At 33.1% G+C, this 22883-nt stretch overlaps 2 protein-coding genes across 3 annotated transcripts in view; one reads left to right on the top strand and one right to left on the bottom strand.

Moving 5' to 3' along the window:
• The window catches only part of LOC136024777 (uncharacterized), a 58999-nt gene extending 43173 nt beyond the window's left edge, over positions 1 to 15826 (top strand). Inside the window, exon 4 of one of the 2 annotated variants that reach the window (XR_010616909.1) lies at positions 15725 to 15826. The gene's annotated coding sequence lies outside the window, so the exon portion shown is untranslated. Of the gene's footprint in view, positions 1 to 11419; positions 11439 to 15724 lie in introns of those variants that run through there. The other variant, XR_010616911.1, reaches the window with a different exon arrangement.
• Positions 1 to 22883, bottom strand: part of LOC136024698 (putative ankyrin repeat protein RF_0381) — a 31482-nt gene that overhangs the window by 1195 nt on the left and 7404 nt on the right. Inside the window, exon 2 of the mRNA XM_065700114.1 lies at positions 186 to 650. Coding sequence (XP_065556186.1) covers positions 186 to 650 — 465 coding nt within the window. The remainder of the gene's footprint in view (positions 1 to 185; positions 651 to 22883) is intronic.

Genomic DNA, 22883 nt, shown 5'->3' on the forward strand with positions numbered 1-22883 from the left:
TTATATTAACATCAGCGCCAGACTGTATAAGATATTCACCAGTCTCTGTGTGTCCTTTCCAAGCTGCTAAATTAAGGGGAGTTTCACCATAATTATTTCTTATATTTACATCAAGCCAGACTGTATAATATATTCAACAGTCTCTGTGTGTCATTTCCAAGCTGCTAAATTAAGGGGAGTTTCACCATAATTATTTCTTATATTTACATCAGCGCCAGACTGTATGAGATATTCAACAGTCTCTGTGTGTCCTTTCCAAGCTGCTAAATTAAGGGGAGTTTCACCATAATTATTTCTTATATTTACATCAGCGCCAGATTGTATAAGATATTCAACAGTCTCTGTGTGTCCTTTCCAAGCTGCTAAATTAAGGGGAGTTTCACCATAATTATTTCTTATATTTACATCAGGGCCAGACTTTAAAAGGCATTCAACAGTATGTGTGTTTCCATTCCAAGCTGCAAAATGAAGTGGACTTGCACCTTCCTCAGTTTTTATATTAAGATCAGCGCCAAACTGTATAAGACATTCATTAGAGTGTGCTTTCCGAGCTGCTAAATAAAGGAGAGTTGCACCAAAATGTTTTCTTATATTAGCATCAGCACCAGACTGTATAAGATATTCAACAGTCTCTGTGTGTCCTTTCCAAGCTACTAAATTAAGGGGAGTGTTACCATAATTATTTCATATATTAACATCAGTGCCTGACTTTAAAAGACATTCAACAGTCCGTGTTTCCATTCCAAGCTGCAAAATGAAGTGGACTTGTACCATTCTCATTTTTTACATTAACATCAGCGCCAGACTGTAAAAGATATTCAACAGTCCGTGTGTGTCCTTTCCAAGCTGCTAAATGAAGGGGAGTTTCACCATAAAAGCAATAAATAAGGAGTTTCAAAAGATATTCAACAACCCGTGTGTATCCTTTTGAAGCTGCTAAATAAAGTGATCTTATGGACATGTTATTTTATTATCACCGTGGTTATTTTATACCACTGTTCTCATATCATTGCTATATATAGGTATGACTACGTCGTGACTCCTGTATTCGTATGATGTTCATAACCTCCGTAATGATTTTAATTAAAATTACGTCATTAGCCTAGGTTACGAGTAACACAAGAGTATAACATCATACCATTTCAATTGATCAACGAAATGTTATTTCTGTATTGAGCACTATTGTCACATTTCAGTCTTCTCGTTAAGATTCCTATTAATTTTGATGAATTTGCTAATAATTATGATCTGAAATGTGAGGTTTTCTCATGGAAATAATTTTTCCAAGATATTTAAATTAGGAATTTTGAGATGTTGCATTTAAAATTTACCACTCTGACTTTAGAGAATCTTAAAACCTTGCTTTAGAGTAAGGAACTCAGTTCTATGTAATTTGAAAGTAATCAGAGTCTCTAAATAATCAGGTCACATTGTTTATATTGGGCTAACGGCTCTGATGCTTAAACACAATAGATTCGGAAAGGAACTGAAGTTAAGCCTTTTTTTTTTCATTTAAATAAAAGTTTTTCGAAAATGTAGTTTTTGTTCATTTTGCATCCTAAAATGAAGAAATGTTAAAATAATCAATCATAGCAAATATAAAACTAACTAGTACAAAAATAGATATATAAATGATTCTTAAAACGAAATAAAAGTTAAATTTGTTAGTTAGGTCAAGTTTGAATCAAACAAAAGCCACCACAAACAATATTTTGCCTACTTTCCCCTTACCCTTTTTCTATTCATAAGAGTCTTAGGCCTATTGCGTCATATGCGTTTCATCTATATCTATCTATATATATAAAAATAAGTTGTCTGTGCGTGGATCTGTGGATCAGGTGACGTCATGTTTGTTCGCATATGACGTCTGAATTATTTCACACTAATACAAAAGAAGAAAAAAACTAAAAAAGGTAAAAACTACAAAAAAAAACTACAAAGAAAAAAAAACTAAAAAAGCTAAAAAACTAAAAAACTAAAAAAAGGTAAAAATCTAATAACTAAAAAAAAACTGAAAAAAATAAAAAAAGGCAAAAACTACAAAAAAAATAAAAACTAATAAAAAAACTAAAGAAGCTAAAAAACTAAAAAAACTAAAAAAAACTAAAAAAAGGTAAAAAACTAAAAAAAACTAAAAACTAAAAAAGAAAAAAACTAAAAAAAAGGAAAAAACTGAAAAATAAAAGAGAAAAAGAAAACTAAAAAAATATGAATAAATATATATAAAAATAAGTTGTTTGTGGGTTATGTCTGTCTGTCTGTCTGTCGAGTGACGTCGTGTTTGTCCGCATATGACGTCTGAATTATTTCACACTAATACAAAAGAAGAAAAAAAACTAAAAAAGGTAAAAACTACAAAAAAAACTAAAAAGAAAAAAAAATAAAAAAGCTAAAAAACTAAAAAAAACTAAAAAAAGGTAAAAAACGAAAAACTAAAAAAAACTGAAAAAACTAAAAAAAGGCAAAAACTAAAAAAAAACTAAAAACTAATAAAAAAACTAAAAAAGCTAAAAACTAAAAAAACTAAAAAAACTAAAAAAAGGTAAAAAACAAAAAAAAACTAAAAACTAAAAAAGAAAAAACTAAAAAAAAGGAAAAAACTGAAAAATAAGAGAAAAAGAAAACTAAAAAAATATTAATAAATATAAAAAATATAAATATAAATATAATACAAATTAGCAATCAACAAAGCACCAAGACACAAATGACGACCGGGACACAGGGAGTATAAATGACGACCAGGACATTAGTAAAAAAAAAACTAAAAAAACTAAAAAAATGGTAAAAACTACAAAAAAACTAAAAACTAATAAAAAAACTAAAAAATCTAAAAATCTAAATAAACTAAAAAAGAAAAAAAAGAAAAAAGGAAAAAAATAAAGGAGAAAAACAAAACTAAAAAACGAATGTATATACAGACCGGGACACCGGGATACAAATGACGACCGGGACACAGGGAATATAAATGACGACCGGGACACAGGGACACAACTACAATGGGGACGCCGGGGGGCACAGGGGGATATAAATGACGACCGGGACACCGGGACACAAGGAATATAAATGACGCCCGGGACACTCAAAGAGAAATCACAGACTGGAACACCGGGACACAAATGACGACCGGGACACAGGGAATATAAATGACGACCGGGACACAGGGACATAACTACAAAGGGGACGCCGAGGTGCACAGGGGGATATATAAATGACGATGGCGACTCAGGGAATGGTCGATTAGCAATCACCATCAACAAAGCTCAAGGGCAATCATTAGAATCATGAGGTATAGATCTGAATACGGATTGTTTTCCCATGGACCATTATATGTTGCATGTTCAAGAGTCAGTAAACCTGACAATCTATTTATATGCACAGACAATGAGACAGCAAAGAATGTTGTATATTCGCAAGTTTTACGTAGTTAAAAACATATATATATATATATATATATATATATATATATATATATATATATATATATAATATATATATATATATATATATATATATATATATATATATCTATATTCACAGGTGGGACATAGGGACACAACTACAATGGCGCGTAACTAATATGGCGCGTAACGACTTACGCGCGCGGGGGGGCTTGGGGGGGCGCGAAGCGCCCCCACCAACTAGGTGTTGGGGTGGCGCGAAGCGCCACCCCAACAGCTAGTATATATATAAAAATAAGTTATCTGTCTGTCCGCATATGACGTCTGAATTATTTCTATCATATAGCAGTTCAAAAACGAAAGTATTTAAGCCGATGTAGCTGAGTTGGTAACGCGTTATGTTCCAAGTTCTAGGTTCGAGAGGTTCCAGGTTCGAACCTTGACTTTAGTATTAATACAAAAGAAGAAAAAAACTAAAAAAAGGTAAAAAATACAAAAAAAAACTAAAAAGAAAAAACACTAAAAAAGCTAAAAAAAAGTAAAAAAACTAAAAAAGAAAAAAGAAAAAAAAAACTAAAAAAAGGTTAAAACTACAAAAAAAACTAAAAAGAAAAAAAAACTAAAAACTAATAAAAAAAATAAAAAAAGGTAAAAACCAAAAAAAAAAAATTAAAACAAAAAAGGCAAAAAATTTATTTCATCATATGGACACTCAAAGAGAAATTACAGACTGGGACACCGGGACACAAATGACGACCGGGACACAGGGAATATAAATGACCGGGACACGGGGACACAACTACAACGGGGACGCTGGGGGGGGGGGCACAGGGGGATATATAAATGACGACGGGGACACAGAGAATGTTCGATTAGCAATCACTATCAACAAAGCTCAAGGGCAATCATTAGAATCATGAGGTATAGACCTGAATACGGATTGTTTTTCCCATGGACAATTATATGTTGCATGTTCGAGAGTCTGTAAACCTGACAATCTATTTATATGCACAGATAATGGGACAGCGAAGAATGTTGTATATTCGCAAGTTTTACGTAGTCAAAAACATATATATATATATATGTATATATATATATATATATATATATATATATATATATATATATATATATATATATATATATATATATATATATATATATATATATATATATATATATATACTACTACTACTACTACTACTACTAAAAACTCACTGCAGCACCAAGCCGCCTGAGGCCAACACAGCTACGCACGCTCCTCCTCCAACCTAATCTATTTAAAGCCTCCCTCTTTACACCCTCCCAGGAAGTTCCCATTTCCTTTAAATCCTTATTTATGACATCCTCCCAACCCAGACAAGGACGACCTGCTTTCCGTGTAGCCCCAGACGGTTGGCCAAAAAGGACAATCTTCGGTAATCTGTCATCCTTCATCCGTAGAACGTGGCCTAGCCATCTCAACCTTTCTTTCATTATAGCCCCAGAAAGCGGGATTGAACCACACTTTTCGTACACCCTACTGTTTGAAATACGGTCAGTCAGCCGGGTACCCAGAACAATCCGTAGGCAATTTCTCTGGAAAACATCTAGTAAATTTTCATCTGCTTTTCGGAGTGTCCATGCTTCAGAGCCATATTTGACCACTGTCATCACTGTAGCTTCCAATATTCTAATCTTGGTTTGTAGGCTTATCTTTCTATTCTTCCAAACTTTTTTTAACTGTGAAAAAAAAAAACACCCTGAGCTTTAGCTATTCTACTTTTAACATCTTCACTGCTCCCACCATCTTTACTAATAATACTACCAAGGTAACTGAAGCTCCCAACCTGATCAATCTTTTCGTTACCTAAGGTCACCTGTTCATCTTCACTTATTCCTAACCTTAGTGACTTAGTCTTCTTAACATTAATTTTCAAGCCTATTTTAGCACCCTGAACTCGTAAAACCTCTAAAAATTCATTCATTTTGCTCACACTTTTATCTAATATGCTTAAATCATCAGCATAATCTAAGTCCAGGAGCGTTCTTCCTCCCCATTTGATTCCATGGTCTCCAATTGCCTTTCCTGTGCTCCTTAAGACGAAGTCCATCAAAATGATCCATATAAAGGGGGATAGAACACAACCCTGCTTAACTCCTGATTTAATACAAAACCAGTTGCTAACCTCATTTCCTACCTTAACCGCAGCAGTATTATTCTCGTACATAGCGCAAATCACTTTAATGTATTTTTCTGGTATACCATATAACGATAAGACCTTTGTTAACGCTGTTCTATCAACAGAATCGAAAGCTTGCTCATAATCGATAAAACTAAGGACCAAAGGTGTTTGACAACGAAGGGACTTCTCAATTATTAACCTAAGAGTGAAAACATGGTCGACACATCCTCTACCTTTTCTAAAACCGCATTGTTCTTCCCTTAAAACTTTGTCTACAGCATGTCTCAGTCTAAAAAGTATCATATTACTCAGTAATTTGCTACCTACAGAGACCAGACTAATGCCTCGATAATTCCGACATTCACTCTTGTCACCTTTCTTATACAGTGGTTTAATTAAGGTTTTCCTAAAATCATTGGGTACTTCCCCTTTTTCAAAAATCATGTTCATAATCTTCAGTAGCTTATTCCTAACCTCAGAGCCACCATATTTAAGGAACTCATTAATCATACTATCAGCACCTGGGGCCTTATTATTTTTTAATCCTTCTAGTACTGTCGCTAATTCTTCCTCACTAAACAAATCTTCCCTCACATCCAAGGTATCACAAACTTTTTCATTTTCATCTATATCTTTTCCTGCAACTGTATCTCGGTTTAGCACATTCTCAAAATGTTCCACCCATCTTTCTTTAACTTTTTCCTTATCACTAATTGTGGCCCCATTTCTATCTTTAACTGGGACTAGTCCGGATCGGCTACTCCCTTTCAATTTATTAACATGCCAGTATAATATTTTACTATTATGCCGTCTAGCCGCATCTTCCAGATCCTCAGCAATTTTATCCATCGCCTCCATTTCACATCTCCTTAGTTCATATTTTAATGCTTTCTCCACTTTCTTTACATTCCTTTTGTTTTCATACGACCTATCGCTCAGATAATTCTTATACAAACCCCTTCTACTCTCTATTAAACCTAAAGCTTTTTCACTAATATTCCTAGTTGCTGTCTTAGCACTCTTCCCTAGGACACCATCAGCAACTTCACAAATTGTTTTTCTGAAATTATTCCATCCATCTTCCACATTGTCAAATTTTAAACCCTCAAGTTTAGTACTCAACTGTTCCTGGAATTTTTTTCTCAAATTTTCATCCTGAAGTCTACCAACATCATAACTTTCCGGGAGGGAGTTACTCTTCCGAAATTTCAGCTTTAAATTAACCTTAGACACTACTAGATGGTGATCTTTACTTTTAACATCAATAACGGCACTCCTATACACCCTAGTATCTTGTATTGATCCTGCTAGTCTTCTGTTTACAATAACATAATCAATAAGGTTTGCTGTCTTACCATCACGTGAATACCATGTCAACTTATGGGCCATTTTGTGACCAAACACCGTATTGGTTATAACTAGGTTGTTATACCTACAAAATTGCAAAAGCCTATAGCCATTACTGTTTTCTTTTCCTACACCAAAATTACCTAGGCTAGGATACCATCTATCCCTATTTCTACCAACCTGGGCATTAAAATCTCCTAGCAAAAACACCATATTTCTACCTGGTACCCTGTCTATTTGCTCCTGTAACTGTAAGTAAAATTCATCTGAGTCACTAGTATCTCCATCAGTTGGTTCAATGGGGGCATATACTACTATAACTGATACCCTAAACTTTTTAGTCATAAAATGAGCAATTAGTATTCTATTATTAATACCTTCCCAGCCTAAACAAGACTTAGCAGCTTCCTTATTCATCATGAGCCCTACTCCCTGTCTATGTACCCCATCCTTCCTTCCTGAGTAAACAAATTCTATGTCACCTAATTTCATGCTTCCTACCCCTGGGATATGAGTTTCTGAAACTCCTAATAAATCCAGTTCAAACCGTCTGAATTCGTCAGTCAAAATGTCGATGCGATAGTCATTTTTTAACGTCGTAACATTCCAAGTTCCAATTTTCATGTTCTTTAAATCTTTGAAATTATTTTGGCCTCAAGAAAAGCAGTGATCCCGGATACCAGTGCAGGATGGGGACCAACATATCTTCTCAAGTCTACACCGAAGCGCTTAAGCCGGCTTAGAACCGGACAGCAAGAAGTCCCTGGGACCTCCAGTAAGTTGGAGGCTTTGTGCAATCCTGGGCCCATCTTGGTCACAACATGGTTTTCAGCACTTGGCGATGCTCTTCTATCAACAAGAGTCGAAATCCTGCACAGACAGTCCCAAGCCTATTACCTCCGACTCATTATATATTCATGCCTACAAATATTATGCTACTACGGGGATATTTAATAAACCTGGGTTACTACGGGCACAACGTAGGGTCCTAACCACTAGACGATACATATATATACATATATATATATATATATATATATATATATATATATATATATATATATATATATATATATATATATATATATATATATATATACATATATATATGTTTTTGACTACGTAAAACTTGCGAATATACAACATTCTTCGCTGTCCCATTGTCTGTGCATATAAATAGATTGTCAGGTTTACAGACTCTCGAACATGCAACATATAATTGTCCATGGGAAAAACTATATATATATATATATATATATATATATATATATATATATATATATATATATATATATATATATATATATATATATATATATATATATATTCACAGGTGGGACACAGGGACACAGCTAAAATGGCGCGTAACTAACTTATATTTAGTAAAATACCTTTTTTGGTAGTTTCATCGATAAATACCCCATTTGGGTATTTTCATTTTTTGAAGATGGAAATTACCTCTCCCCCCCTTTTGAAAAATATATTGGTATATATTACCCCTAATATATAAAAATATTTTACCCCTCGATCCCTCCCCCCCCAAAAAAAAATAATAAGAAAACGTCTTGAATTGGTGCCACTGACCTTAGGAGATAACATCTGGTATACTTTCATGTTTTGTACTCGCTGAGCTTGGAGATTCCTTTCCTTCCCAAAGAATCCAAAAATTTGACAAGTTTAACAAACTTCACATCAAAAAAAAAAATTTGTAACTAATCAACGTCTCTGCTTCAACATTAGAACCCGTTGAAAAGCATTGCCGTGGTCCGGTTATTTCGTTTAAATTTCATGCAGGCCCTTGTCAGCTGGCAGAGTGAGAGAATATTATAACAGCCCTAGAATCATTTCCAGTTCGATGTTTGTTTCCTGAACTAAAAGAAAATTAGAACATGAGATTTCCCTATGCGGCCCCGTATTGTATATATGAAAAATTAATAAGAATTTTAAATCCCAATTTTGTCTGTAAAATAACAATCCATTTTCCCGACAAAACAAAAACTTGTTTTAACAAATTTCAATCACGTTTTCTTTGATCATTTTCTAATTATTCCTTTTTTCAAATACAAACAACTTTTTAACGAATAACTACCAATGGTTCCCCATGTACATCTGAGTTAGTTGTTTTTATTTGTCTCTTCTTTTTTTTTAAGAAACAGACACAAACGACAATTATCAGGTCTTAGGCTATGCTGGTTTAGACTATTTTTTAATTGTCAGGTTTAGGCTAGGGTCAGTCATTCTTCGAAATTACGTGAAAAAAAAAACAATAACAAAATCAAAAATAGAGTCTTTAACTTATCATGAAAACCACCACTTGGAGTCAAAACAGGGTTGCCACAAGCTCCTGTCCAGAAGCTACTATTTTTCTCAAAAACAAGGTGCCACATGCGTGCTACACAAATTACTTGGTTATACTATATATTTTTTTTAATATTATTTAGTTACATTTATTATAATACTTAGATTATTACATTTATTTATTACTTACAGATTTGTTATAAATTGATGAAATGTTTAAACGAAATGAAAAAGCAAATGAATGAAATGTATACTAAGAGTTGATAACATCAAAATGATAAGAGGTTATACTACGTATAAATGGATGAAAATTTGATAGTGAAGAAGGGGATTTATTTATCACTGATCTTACATTTACTTTTTATATCCTACATTACTACATTACATTTATATTATTATTTTTTATATCATTTTTGTTATTTTATTTTTTGTCTGTAAATTGATAATTCATTTGTGATGCCTAACAAATGTCGTTCCAAACTTTGCTCTATTTTTCGGATGGGTTTTAAACAAAAATTTTTAACGATTAATTAAATTATTATTCATTAAAATAAATTAATTCTTCAGTAAAAAGAATAACAACAACGAACAAAAGAAGATAATCTGGCCTTAGAATATGTTATAATTATTATAAGTTTTAAAAAAGGGGAATTATTTATTACCGATTTAAAAGGGATTTACCATACTACATTACTACGTTTTATACATTACATTATTTAAATCCTAAATGACATTACTTATTACTAAGCCTTTTTACAAATCCACCTGTTTTTTCTCTTCTTTTTTTTAGTCCTTTCAAAGGTATTCTATTGTTCAGAGAGAAAGTGTTTGGTTAATTAATAATCCGTATCTCAAGGGTTTTGCTTGTATATTCAGTGATTTAATACAAAGCCCTGTATTTTTTGCATTAAATAGATACTTTATGATAGTATTTTACGAGCTGACCTTATGACCGCTCAAAACCCGCTTCAGACCCGGTGTCTGAAACCCCAACTAAGGGGTTGTCTGATAAAGTGAAATTTGAATGCTACTTACTATTACCCAGTCTTATTACAGCCTATTACAGCATTACTCACGTTACTTACTAACCTTACTTACCCAGCAAATTCACAAAGTTGATCATCAAAATCTAAATCAAAATATTGGTTTCTTTTTTACTCTCGACTTTTATGCTTATTATATGAAACATGCTTTTGCCAAAAGGGCATTGTAGATGTATTTGTGTACAGCTTATATGTATGCAGCTTACGTCACTGTCTCAAGGCTGTTATACAACATATTTTGACAAGAATAGTTCGAGTACACCCTAAAGCTCTCCTTAGCCCGGTTGGCTAAACCGATTTAGAAAGTACAACATTTCTTAACAATTTTCTATTTAATAATTTAATTCTATCTAATAATTATAATAATAACTATAATTATAATAATATTATAACTATAATATAGAATTATAATAATAATATAATTATATCTCATAAATTAAATATTTATATAAAAAAATATGTGAAAAAATAAAAAATAAGCGAACAAAATGATTTTATGTATGACAATGTAAATGTCACCATTTCATTTGTTGGCATCAAGTTGACAAAAAAAAATAATATTATTAATAATAATATATTTTAAGCAAAAAAAATTACCTGTTTTCACAGAATTTTAGGTTAAATCCAAATAAACGGTTAATTGAATCCAAAATTTATACGGATGAAAATCTAACCTGTTTTAAAGGCTTCTAGTTCGGTTGGGTAATGGCGAACTGTCAATGCTGGTGATAACCTTTACCTCATAAAGCGCTAAAGTGTTCGCTCTGAACAGCTTATTATGACAAATCTATAATCATTATCACAAAAATAAATAGTGAGTAAATTCCTGGATCGAGTTTGAGGAATGTTAGCAACAATTCAAGTAAAAGCAGGTTAACTCCAGCCTAAAGAGTAGGGGGCTGGTTTATTCAATGTTAAATATTACTTTTACTTGAAAAACAAGAGCTAAGAGCTCATATGGCACTTGTGACGAGGTCGGAAGAGCCATGAGCTCAAGCAAACTTCTGAGAATCAATAGACTACATTAAAAGGAAAATCAGAGGCTTAATGCCGGTCGGGATTTAAAATAAGAGCTCTGAGTCACGAGGTCCTTCTAAATATCAAAATTCATTAAGATACGATCACCCACTCGCAAGTTAAAAATACCTCATTTTTTCTATTTTTTTAGGATTAAACTCCGCCAAAGAGAGCAGATCCGTTCCGGTTATGTCAATCCCGTATCTAGGACTTGCGCTAATTTTTCCCATTAAGTTTCATCCCTATCCCTCCACTCTAAGTATTTTCCAAGAGTTTTGGTTCCCCCCCCCCCCCAACATCCCCTTAACCGGATAAGTTTGGAATTTAATATAAGAGCTCTGAGACATGATATCCTTCCAAATATCAAATTTCATTAAGATCCGATCATTCCTTCGTAAGTTAAAATACGTCATTTTTCTAATTTTTCAGAATCAACCCTCCTCCCACTGCCCAAAAGAGAGCATATCTGTCCCGGTCATGTGAATCACATATCTAGGACTTGTGCTTATTTTTCCCACCAAGTTTCATCCCGATCCCTCCACTCTAAGCGTTTTCAAAGATTTTAGGCTCCCTCCCTTAATTCCCCCCAATGTCGCCAGATCCAGTCGGAATTTAAAATAAGAGCTCTGAGACACGATATCCTTCCAAAAATCAAATTTCATTAAGATCTGATCACTCCTTCGTAAGTTAAAAATAAATAAAAATAGCAACGAAGACCACACTGCCTTTCCATAACAAACAAATACAGAGCAGAAACAATAGGGAAAATCTTTTCTAGACAGTGGAAATCAATTCCGTGAATATTTTGGCCCTATGTCCAAGGGCCGTCTTTAGCACAATACGAGAACAAGAGAGAAAATATGTATATATAAATAAATTTTCATCAAATTGTGTGAACTAAAACTAAATAATGTTTTCTAAAAACTTTTTTTAAAAACAGCCCTAGCATCTTTACTTCAACGAAGTTCAACCAGGACGGATAAAAAGAATGAAGTGAGAATATAAAGTCATTCAAACTAAAGATAACAAAGTGATTAAGTGCAATTTCTCAGAGCCAACCTAGCTTTTTTAGCAGCCTGTCTCAAAAGTCTTTTCGTAGCTGGTTCAATACTATTATAAATCGGTTTAGTAAAATATTTTGAAAGATCATTTTTAATTAAATTTGAGTATAAGGAATTTAGTGAGTATTCCCCTAAGTCCCTGTTCAAAAAAATATTATTATTTATTTTGAGATTAATTTCGATTGATTCTCGAACCACCTGTTTTATCCCCAAATCATTACTGATGAGTGAAGATTTTTCTAAAAGTATCCTGTGGGACGGATTATTAAATATATGCAAACCTAAAGCAGAATTTATAAAAGAGTTGTTGGAACTTTTTGAAATAAATTCCTTGCCTATGTCTTTTTTATGCTGTTGTAACCGTTTTCTAGATTCTGATGGGTCCTGCCCCTCCCCTCAACCAAAAAAAAAATGAAAACGTCTGTACACTTCCCAGTAACCATTACTATATGTAATCAATGGTTAAAAATTTTAACTTGTAGCCCCTCCCAGGGTCTTTGTGTGGGGGGAGGTAATTCGTCCCCAAAGACATAGTTATAAGGTTTTTCGTCTACGCTGAATAAAATGGCTATCTCCAAATTTTGATCCGGTGACTTTGGGAAAATGATTCGCGAGGGAGAGGGCCTAGGTGCCCTCCAATTTTGTTGGTCACTTAAAAAGGCACTATAACTTTTCATTTCCGTTAGAATGAGCCCTTTTGAAACATTCTAGGACCATTAGGTCAATACGATCGTCCTTGGGAAAAAAACAAACTAAAATAAACACGCATCCGTGATCTGTCTTCTGGCAAAAAATACAAAATTCCACATTTTTGTAGATAGGATCTTGAAACTTCTAGAATAGGGTTCTCTGATACGCTGAATTTCGTTAAGACATTTATGACTTTTAGGGGGTGTTTCCCCCTATTTTCTAAAATAAGGCAAATTTTCTGAGGCTCGTAAATTTTGATGCGTAAAACTAAACTTGAGGAAACTTATATATATTTAAAATCAGCATTAAAATGCGATTCTTTTGATGTACCTATTGGTATCAAAATTCCATTTTTTAGAGTTTTTGGTTACTATTGAGCCGGGTCGCTCCTTACTAAAGTTCGTTACCACGAACTGTTTGATAAACAAACAATTCAAAGGAGAAGACTAAAGGGGTTTTATTTTTACGGCCAGTTGTTGATCTCATCAGACAAAAAAGAAAATCAGATACACCCTTTGGTCCATGTCATAACTTTGAATTTGTTGGATAAGTAAAACAGAAAAATAACATGTCAAGCAAATGACTCAACTTAATTAGGAAAAATTTCAGGCATACAGAGTGAAAATTGCTTGAATCAAGGTACTTGTGAAATATGATGATTCTTGTTAGTGACTATTGGCAGTCTGTAACTTTTGATGAATTTCCAGCTCAGCAGAATTTAATAGCAAATCGTTTTCTAGGATTTGCTTCTGAATAGAATTGAAAAATAGACTAGTCATTTTCAAACAAGGGTTTATCAGATAGTTGTTTCAAATAATCTATCCCTCTCACCATGTCTAAAAATGGTGCAAGCATTATTATTTACCTCCCAGTAAGGCACTCTAAAAGCTTGAACTATGAGACAAATCTTAAGCTTTATCTGGAAAAGTGTTTGTCCCACAGTCACCCTGATAGGGATGAAAATCACTTGATGACACCTTGCTTGTGCATTTGCAGCAAGTTTCATAATTTTCAAGCATACTAATTTTCAAGCATAATAGTGAAGGATACAAAAAAGTCCGAGATTGTGAGCGTCAAGATGCTGTCAAAATTACATGACTAAAATATAAGCATAGCTGTATACTCGTCTGACTCTTGTGGGTGCTGAAATTGGAAGTAGGTATGTTCGTTAAAAGCACAGAAAAAAAATAATCTAAACCCAACTTAGTAATTAAAAAAGACTCCATTTTATATGATTTTTAAAAGACAGCATCAATAATAAGGTATGGTAGACTGACAAACAAAAAACTTATGTTACTGAAAGTTACAGTTTTTATACTTATTGTTGCAGTGTAATGTTCATCACGTTGACATTTTCAAATCTATTAGTGTAAGTTAGAAGTGAAGGTAAATAGCTATCATGTCTTTATACTAAGTAGTGGTTAATGCAACTTCATATCTAACTTAAAACCAAATAAAAAAGAGCTGAAGTATGTACCAATTCAGGACAAGAAACATGTATTTTCTTTAAATTAAGATAGTTTGCCTTACAGCCTTTTAAAATTAAACGCATTGCTGGAAACTTGAAAAATTCACAAAATATTGCTATGAAGTTTTAATTAACACAAAGTAGATGACATATAAAAACTACTTGCTACCCCCCCTCCCCAAAAAAAACAGATGAAGCTTAGTGTTGCGCTAAGAAAACAACATTTTATTGCGCTAAGAAAATAGTCAATAAGAGTTTGCTGGTGAAAGGATTAATTGCCTTATATAAGCTTCCACTCATGAAGTGTGACTTCTGTAGTTATCCTAAGTAAGGCTTACTAATTTGGACACTTGAGTAATTTTCTTAGTGCATAATGATATTTTGTGTGTGTCAAAATTATGAATTTCCTAAAAAAAAATTCCTAGGTAATGCCCATGAGCACTTTGGATCAAAATAATGCTTAGATTATGGACATTATTATTTAAAATATATATCCCGACCTGTTACTAACCCCAAATACTTCATGTCTAAGCAAAGATTTTCAATTCAAACTGTTCGTGGTAATGAATAAAAATTACAGAACAGTATTCCTCCATAGTAAGCAAAGCTATGAAAAGGAAAAGCCGAAAAAACATTAATTTCAAAAATATGCCTTTTATGTTGATTCCTAATGTTAGACATTTACAAAGTTCGAGTCAAAAGTTGTTAGACTAAGAAAATATGTACAGCTTTAGAAAAGGTGGATAATTCCCCAGTACCTTCTTGATCAAACCACTCTATCAAATTCAGCATGTCTGATAACCTCAGAGTAGAGGTTAGACCCATATGTCTAAAAAAAAGAATTTTGTTTTTCTTGAGAATGGAGGTTATGGACAAAACCCATTGAAGGTAGCAAGAGAGAATGTGAAAAACAAAATCCACGCTTTTGGTCTTCTCGAATGTTTTTAGTTACTGTCCTTCTTTTGTTCGTGAGTAAAGAGTCAGCCGACTCAATGTAAAAAATTTAAACATAAAAGTGAAAAATTATTTTTTTTAATGAAATGAACATTCTACTTTCAAAGCTGTGGTTTGAGGGTAAGGGCTCTTCCACTTTGATTTTTATATGGTATTAGGGACTGGTATTGAACATGAGTGGTGATTGCCAAGAAAAATTTTCCTGTTAATGATACTATTTGACTCGTGTCAAGCTTTTCTTATTGTATATTGAAGTTGATTAGTTCCTCTTTTTAATGTGAAGTTTGTTAAACTTGTCAAATTTTTGGATTCTTTGAGAAAGAAAGGAATCTCCAAGCTCAGCGAGTACGAAACATGACAGTATACCAGATATTATCTCCTAAGGTCAGTGGCAACAATTCAAGACGTTTTCTTCTTATTATTTTTTTTGGGGGGGGAGGGGAATCGAGGGGTAATATATTTTGATATATTAGGGGTAATATATACCAATATATTTTTCAAAAGAGGGGGAGGGGTAATTTCTATTTTTTTTTAAATGAAAATACCCAAATGGGGTATTTATCAATGAAACTACCAAAAAGGGTATTTTACTAAATCTAAGGGGGGAGGGGATATCCCTTCCCCACACTGGCCCTACAAACTAAGAACTACATAAGGATATAAAAACAAAAACACATATAAGAATCAAAAAGCCAAGAAACCAAAGAAATATTTTGTCGATATTCAACAAGACTTATTTAGCGATTAAATAAGAGAAAAAAAAGAAAAAAAATAGTGAGAACAGACAAATTATGAATAAATCAAATAGTTAACTTAAATAACCACAAACCAGACGGTAACCTCCCCATAATTGTTCTTCGTTATATTCATTTAATTGATTTATTATTGTTTTTCCATTTTTGTTATTCTTGTTTCTGCAATTTGCCCTTTCAAAATCAGCTTTTGGTGTTAATTGATTTTGCGCTTTGATTCATAATAAATTATTATTCTACTACCAATAATACTACAATTTGATCACATATTTTGTACAAGTAATAACTATAAATTATCATCCAACATGCGATGCAATTACGAAAAAATCTGAAAAACACTCAACAATGGGTGGCTATTTATCTCAAAACCTAGGTACGCACTCATAAAACTATTCTGGGGAAGGGCTAAATCTGTAAAAAAAAAAAAATCCAAAAACAAACAAACTGTATCAAATTAGTAGGAAAGTTAAAAAACTGAGATTTAGGCAGAAGAGCCAAATACAATTGTGAAACGTAAGTTGCAGGGTTGCCACATGTAGCATACAATACTACATTTGGCATAGTACAGTGCTCCTCTGCACTTAGCATAAAAACTAATCTAGCAATTCCAAGCAGCATTGGGCGAAACGTTGCAAATTTAGAAAAACTTTAACTTTGTGTGACACGCTTGTGGCACCCTATTTTCAAGACAATTAGCACCTTCTGGACAAGGGCTTGTGGCAACCCTGATGTGTTGTGCGATAAATATAAAAAACAATAGTAATTGCATCATATATCAGATGATTATTTAAAAATAATTATTTTGCAATTAAATGAGATAAATAAGTTTCGAGAAGAGAAAAATAATGAATGAAAAAGATCAACTTTGTAAAATAATCAATATTTTTGGGTATCAACAATTATTTATGACGAAAATTAAAACGTTATTTTCTTATTAATATTTAAATATTTCTTAATATAAAATATTTATTATTAGGTTCTAAATAAAAATTCCAAATATCAATTTTAAAATATTTCAGAATTTATTTGTACAATTCTGGTACATTGTACACAAACCAAAACAGAATAGACTGGATGGAAGCAGAGGAGTTTTTTTATTGAAGGGGGGGGGGTCAAAAGAAGTCCTTATCTGTATTGTCAAGGGGCACGGCTATATAAGTTTTTTCTCAATTTTTTTAGGGGGGTGGGGGTTAATTGCCAAACCCGCCCCCCTGGAAGGCATAGTAATCTTTTAAGTGATCTTTTTTGCTCTGTCTAATGGTTTAATGGAATTTAAAAATAATTATTAAACAATAATTACAATTTATCTTTTGCACTCCAAACGCAGCTAAATTCAAGATTAAAGCATTGCCATCTATAAAGATTTTTTATTAGATTTCTTGTTCCAGCAATAAGAAAGATGATTCCTAGTATAAAAAAAATTTTGCTCTGTCTAATGGTTTAATGCATCTTAAAAATAGTTACTAAGCAATGATTACAATTTATCAAATGTATTCCAAACGCAGCTAAATTCAATATTTCAGCTTTGCCATCTATACAGATTTTTTATTAGATTTCTTGTCCCAGTAATAAGAAAGATGATTCCTAGTAAAAAAAAAACAACAACAAAAAAACTTGAGTTTCTTTCAAGTCTATGCGTAACTAACACTGAAAATTGGAGAGGTAGGTTCCTTTTCATTGAATATCTTAGGCCTAAATATCTTAAGCCTATAATCTACTTCTAATAAACCTTGAGCCGCTCCTCAAAAATTCCTCAGACACAGAATGGAGTAGTTCACTACACGACATAACACGAATCTAAATCCTAGCCTAACTACTTTTAGATCTATAATGTAACGCATAAACCTTTCAAGTCGTCAGTCATTTATCCTCAATCGGTCACTATCCCCATCATAATATGTGGAGGCACCGTTAGATGGACAATTAATATCTGTCTCAAATCCCTTTTGGCTAATCCGTGTCCCAATTTAATTTGTTTTGTCAGCCCATAATATCAGCAAAAAAATATAAGTTTATATCATTTAATAAAATGAATCACTAAATGCCCAATTTTGAAAAAAGAGAAAATTAGCCAAGGAGGAATTACAGGAGATATAATAAGCAAATTACAGAGATTGCGATGCAATAAGTGATTACAGGAGAAAGTAATTAGTACTTACTATTCCAGTCAATATCAGTTGAAATTAATATCTGTCTTAAATGCTTTTTGGCTATTCTGTGTCCTGATTTAATTTGGTTAGTTTGCCCATAATATCAGCCAAATATATCAGTTTATATCATTTAATAAAGTAAATCATTAAATGCCCAAATTTGAAAAAAGAAAAAATAAGCCACGAAGAAATAATAATATAATAAGTAAATTATAGTAATTACAATGTAATAAGTAATTGAAGGAAAACGGCAAAAATAAAGACTCTTCAGGGAAAGAAAAGGGGACAGTAGTTGTAAGTTGATAATTAAAAAATCGTAAATCTGATTTAGTTAATTTAGTCAATTTTTGCATTTGTATTTGATTGTCAGTGCCGACAAATATCAAAAATATGAACGGAATGGTCTAGTGGCTATTGTTACGTGATTTAATGAAAAATCATTTGACTTTATAAAGAATTATATAGTTTAATCAGTTCGATTAATTGAACGAAATATCAGCCGACATAGCCAGTTTCAGTTCAACAACAATGGTATACTTTTTATAAATGTTATAATTTTATATATTTCAATATTATATATATTTTTTTTAATATTTTGTTTTATAATTGATCTAACACTTGCTTTTTATATTCTACATTCCTACATTACATTTATATTATTATTATTATTTATGTTACAGTTATATTATTTTTCGTCTGTAAATTCAAAATACATTTATGCGGTCCGACAAATTTCGTTTTGCCTTTCGGATTGTTTTTTTAACCGTTTTTGAATAAAAAATTCTAATAATTAACTGACAAAATTTTTTAAAATGTTAAAATTGCAATTTTACAGTTTGAAAAATATAATTTTTGGTCTAAATTGTTTGCGAATAACTGTAGATTTTGAGCTTATTTAGCATATTAAAAAGAAATAACGCGGTGTTCTCAGTTCCAATAGGACTTTGGGTTCGATCATAACTGGCCCCTTACCAAAATATGCACAACTATGGTACAAGACGAGGTCTTTAGATACGGTCAGCTTTTAACGGCAGGGTCGTTGATTGAGGCGATTTTATATGTGTCTCCTCCTCCAGATTTCGAAAATTGTCGTTTTTTGCATTTCTGTTGATAAGAGTAAAAAAAAAGAAAAAAAAAGAAAAACACTTTTGAGAACGCTAAAGATTGGATATTCATAAAAGTTGGGTGCTCGTCATGTCTCATTCTTGTTATTTATTAATGTTTGAATGGATGTGGCGTTACGTAATTGGTTGCATCATGAATCTTTCCATTTAGAAAAAAACTTATATTTGTCAAGTTCTAGCGCTACGAGTATTAGAAGCTGTTCGAGTTTTGAAACTAGTAAAAAAAAGGTTTTTATGGCACTTGGTATTAACCAAGTGACATATAGCGATCGCAAATTCTGTCGGTCTGTCCCGGTTTTACTACTTTAGGCACTTCCAGGCAAGCTAGGACGATGAAACATGGCAGGCGTATCAGGGACCGGACCAGATTAAATTAAAAATAGTCATTTTCCCGACTTGACCATCTGGGGGGGGGAGAGTGGGGGCCGGTTAATTCAGAAAAAATTAGGTATTTTTAACTTACGAAGGAGTGATCAGATCTTAATGAAATTTGATTTTTGGAAGGATATCGTTTCTCAGAGTTCTTCTTTTAAATCCCGACTGGATCTGGCGACATTGGGGGGAATTAAGGGAGGGAGCCTAAAATCTTTGAAAACTCCACAGAGTGGAGGGAACGGGATAAAACTTGGTGGGAAAAATAAGCACAAGTCCTAGATACGTGATTTACATAACCGGGACGGATCTGCTCTCTTTTGTTTAGTGGGGGGAGGGTTGATTCTGAAAAATGACGTATTTTTAACTTACGAAGGAATGATCGGATCTTAATGAAATTTGATATTTGGAAGGATATCATGTCTCAGAGCTCTTATATTTAATTTCAACCTTATCCGGTGAAGGGGATGTTGGGGGGGGGGAACCTAAACTCTTGGAAAATACTTTGAGTGGAGGGATCGGGGTGAAACTTGGTGGGAAAAATAAGCGCAAGTCCTAGATACGGGATTGACATAACTGGAACAGGTCTGCTGTCTTCGGGGGAGTTTAATTCTTAAAAAATAGAAAAAATGAGGTATCTTTAACTTGCGAAAGAGTGATCGTATCATGATGAAATTTCATATTTAGAAGGACCTCGAAACTTAGATCTCTTATTTTTCATCCCGACCGGGTCCAGTCTCATTAGGGGGGGGGGGCCGAAAATTTTGGAACACGCTTAAAGCGGAGAGATCAGGATGAAACTTGGTGGAAAAAATAAGCACAAATCCAAGAGAGGTGCCTGACATAACTGGACCGGATCCGCTCTCTTTGGAAGTGTTGGGGGGGGGGGGGGTAATACGGAAAAATTAGAAAAAATGAGGTATTTGTAACTTACGAACAGGTGACCAGATCTTAATGAAATTTGAAATCTAGAAGGATATTGTGCATTAAAGCTCTCATTTTAAATCCCGACCAGATTCGGTGACATTGAAGGGAGTTGGAGGGGGAAGCCAGAATTCTTGGAAAACGTGGGATCGAGGTATCTTGCGAATGGGTGATCGGATCTCAATGAAACTTGATATATAGAAGAATCTTATGTATTAGATGCTCAACTTTCAATTCGAATCGGATCCGGGGACATAGAAGGTTGGAGGGGGGAAACAGAAATCTTTTAGGAAAATATCTGAAGGAAAGGAATCTCCAAGCTCAGTGAGTACGAAACATGAAAGTATACCAGATGGTATCTCCTAAGGTCAGTGGCACCTATTCAAGACGTCTTCTTATTATTTTTTTTGGGGGAGGGATCAAGGGGTAAAATATTTTTATATATTAGGGGTAATATATACCAATATATTTTTCAAAAGAGGGGGGGGGAGAGGTAATTTCCATTTTTTAAAAATGAAAATACCCAAATGGGGTATTTATCAATGAAACTACCAAAAAAGGTATTATACTAAATATAAGGGGGGGGGGGGGAATATCCCTTCCCCACACTGGTCCTACAGACTAAGAACTACATAAGGATATGAAAAAAAAAAATCGCATATAATAATCAAAAAGCCAAGAAACCAAAGAAATATTTTACCTATATTCAACAAGACTTATTTAGCGATTAAATAAGAGAAAAAAATGGGGAAGGGCTAAATCTGTAAAAAAAAAAGCAAAAAAAAACTGTATGAAATTCGCAGGAAAATTAAAAAACTGAGATTTAGGCAGCAGAGCCAAATACAATTGTGAAACGTAAGTTGCAGGGTTGCCACATGTAGCATACAATACTACATTTGGCATAGTACAGTGCTCCTCTGCACTTAGCATAAAAACTAATCGAGCAATTCCAAGCAGCATTGGGCGAAACGTTGCAAATTTAGAAAAACTAACTTTGTGTGACACGCCTTGTGGCACCCTATTTTCAAGTCAATTAGCACCTTCTGGACAGGAGCTTGTGGCAACCCTGATGTGCTGTGCGATAAATATAAAAAAAAAAACAATAGTAATTGCATCACATATCGGATAATTATTTAAAAATAATTATTTTGCAATTTAATGAGAGAAATAAGTTTCGAGAAGAGAAAAATAATGAATGAAAAAGATTAACTTTACAAATAATCAATATTTCTGGGTATTAACAATTGTATATGACGAAAATTAAAATGTTATTTTCTTATTGATATTTAAATATTGTTTAATATAAAATATTTATTATTAGGTTCTAAATAAAAATTCCAAATATCAATTTAAAATTTTAAAATATTCCAGAATTTGTTTGTACAATTCTGGTACATTGTAAAAAAAAAAAACCAACAAAAACAGAATAGACTGGATGGAAGCAGGGGATTATCTTTATTGGGGGGGGGGGGTTAGCAAAAAGGTCTATATCTGAATAGTCAAAGCGCATGGGCTATGTAAGTTTTTTCTCAATTTTTTGAGGGGGTGGGGGTGAATTGCCTCACCTGCCCCCCCCCCCGCTGGAAGGCATAGTAATCTTTAAAGTGATCTTTTTTGCTCTGTCTAATGGTTTAATGCATCTTAAAAATAATTATTAAGCAACGATTACAATTTACCAAATGTATTCCAAACGCAGCTAAATTCAAGATTACAGCTTTGCCATCTATAAAGATTTTTTATTAGATTTCTTGTCCCAGTAATAAGAAAGATGATTCCTAGTGAAAAAAAAAAAAAAAAAAAAAAAAAAAAAAAAAAAATCAGTACTGAAGTTTCTTTCAAGTCTGTGCGTAACTAAAACTGAAAATTGGAGAGATAGGATCCTTTTCATTGAATATCTTAGGCCTATAATCTACTTCTAACAAAACTTGACCCGCTCCTCCAAAAATTCCTCAAACATAGAATGGACTGGAGAGAATCGAGTAGTTCACTGTACGACAAAACACGTATCTAGGTCCCCAGCCTAACTACTTTAGATCTATAATGTAACGCAAAAACCTTTCATGTCGTTAGTCGTTTATCCTCAATCGATCACTATCCCCATCATAATTAGTGGAGGCACC

The sequence above is a fragment of the Artemia franciscana genome, chromosome 3, assembly GCF_032884065.1.
Source record: "Artemia franciscana chromosome 3, ASM3288406v1, whole genome shotgun sequence".
Classification (NCBI taxonomy): domain Eukaryota; kingdom Metazoa; phylum Arthropoda; class Branchiopoda; order Anostraca; family Artemiidae; genus Artemia; species Artemia franciscana.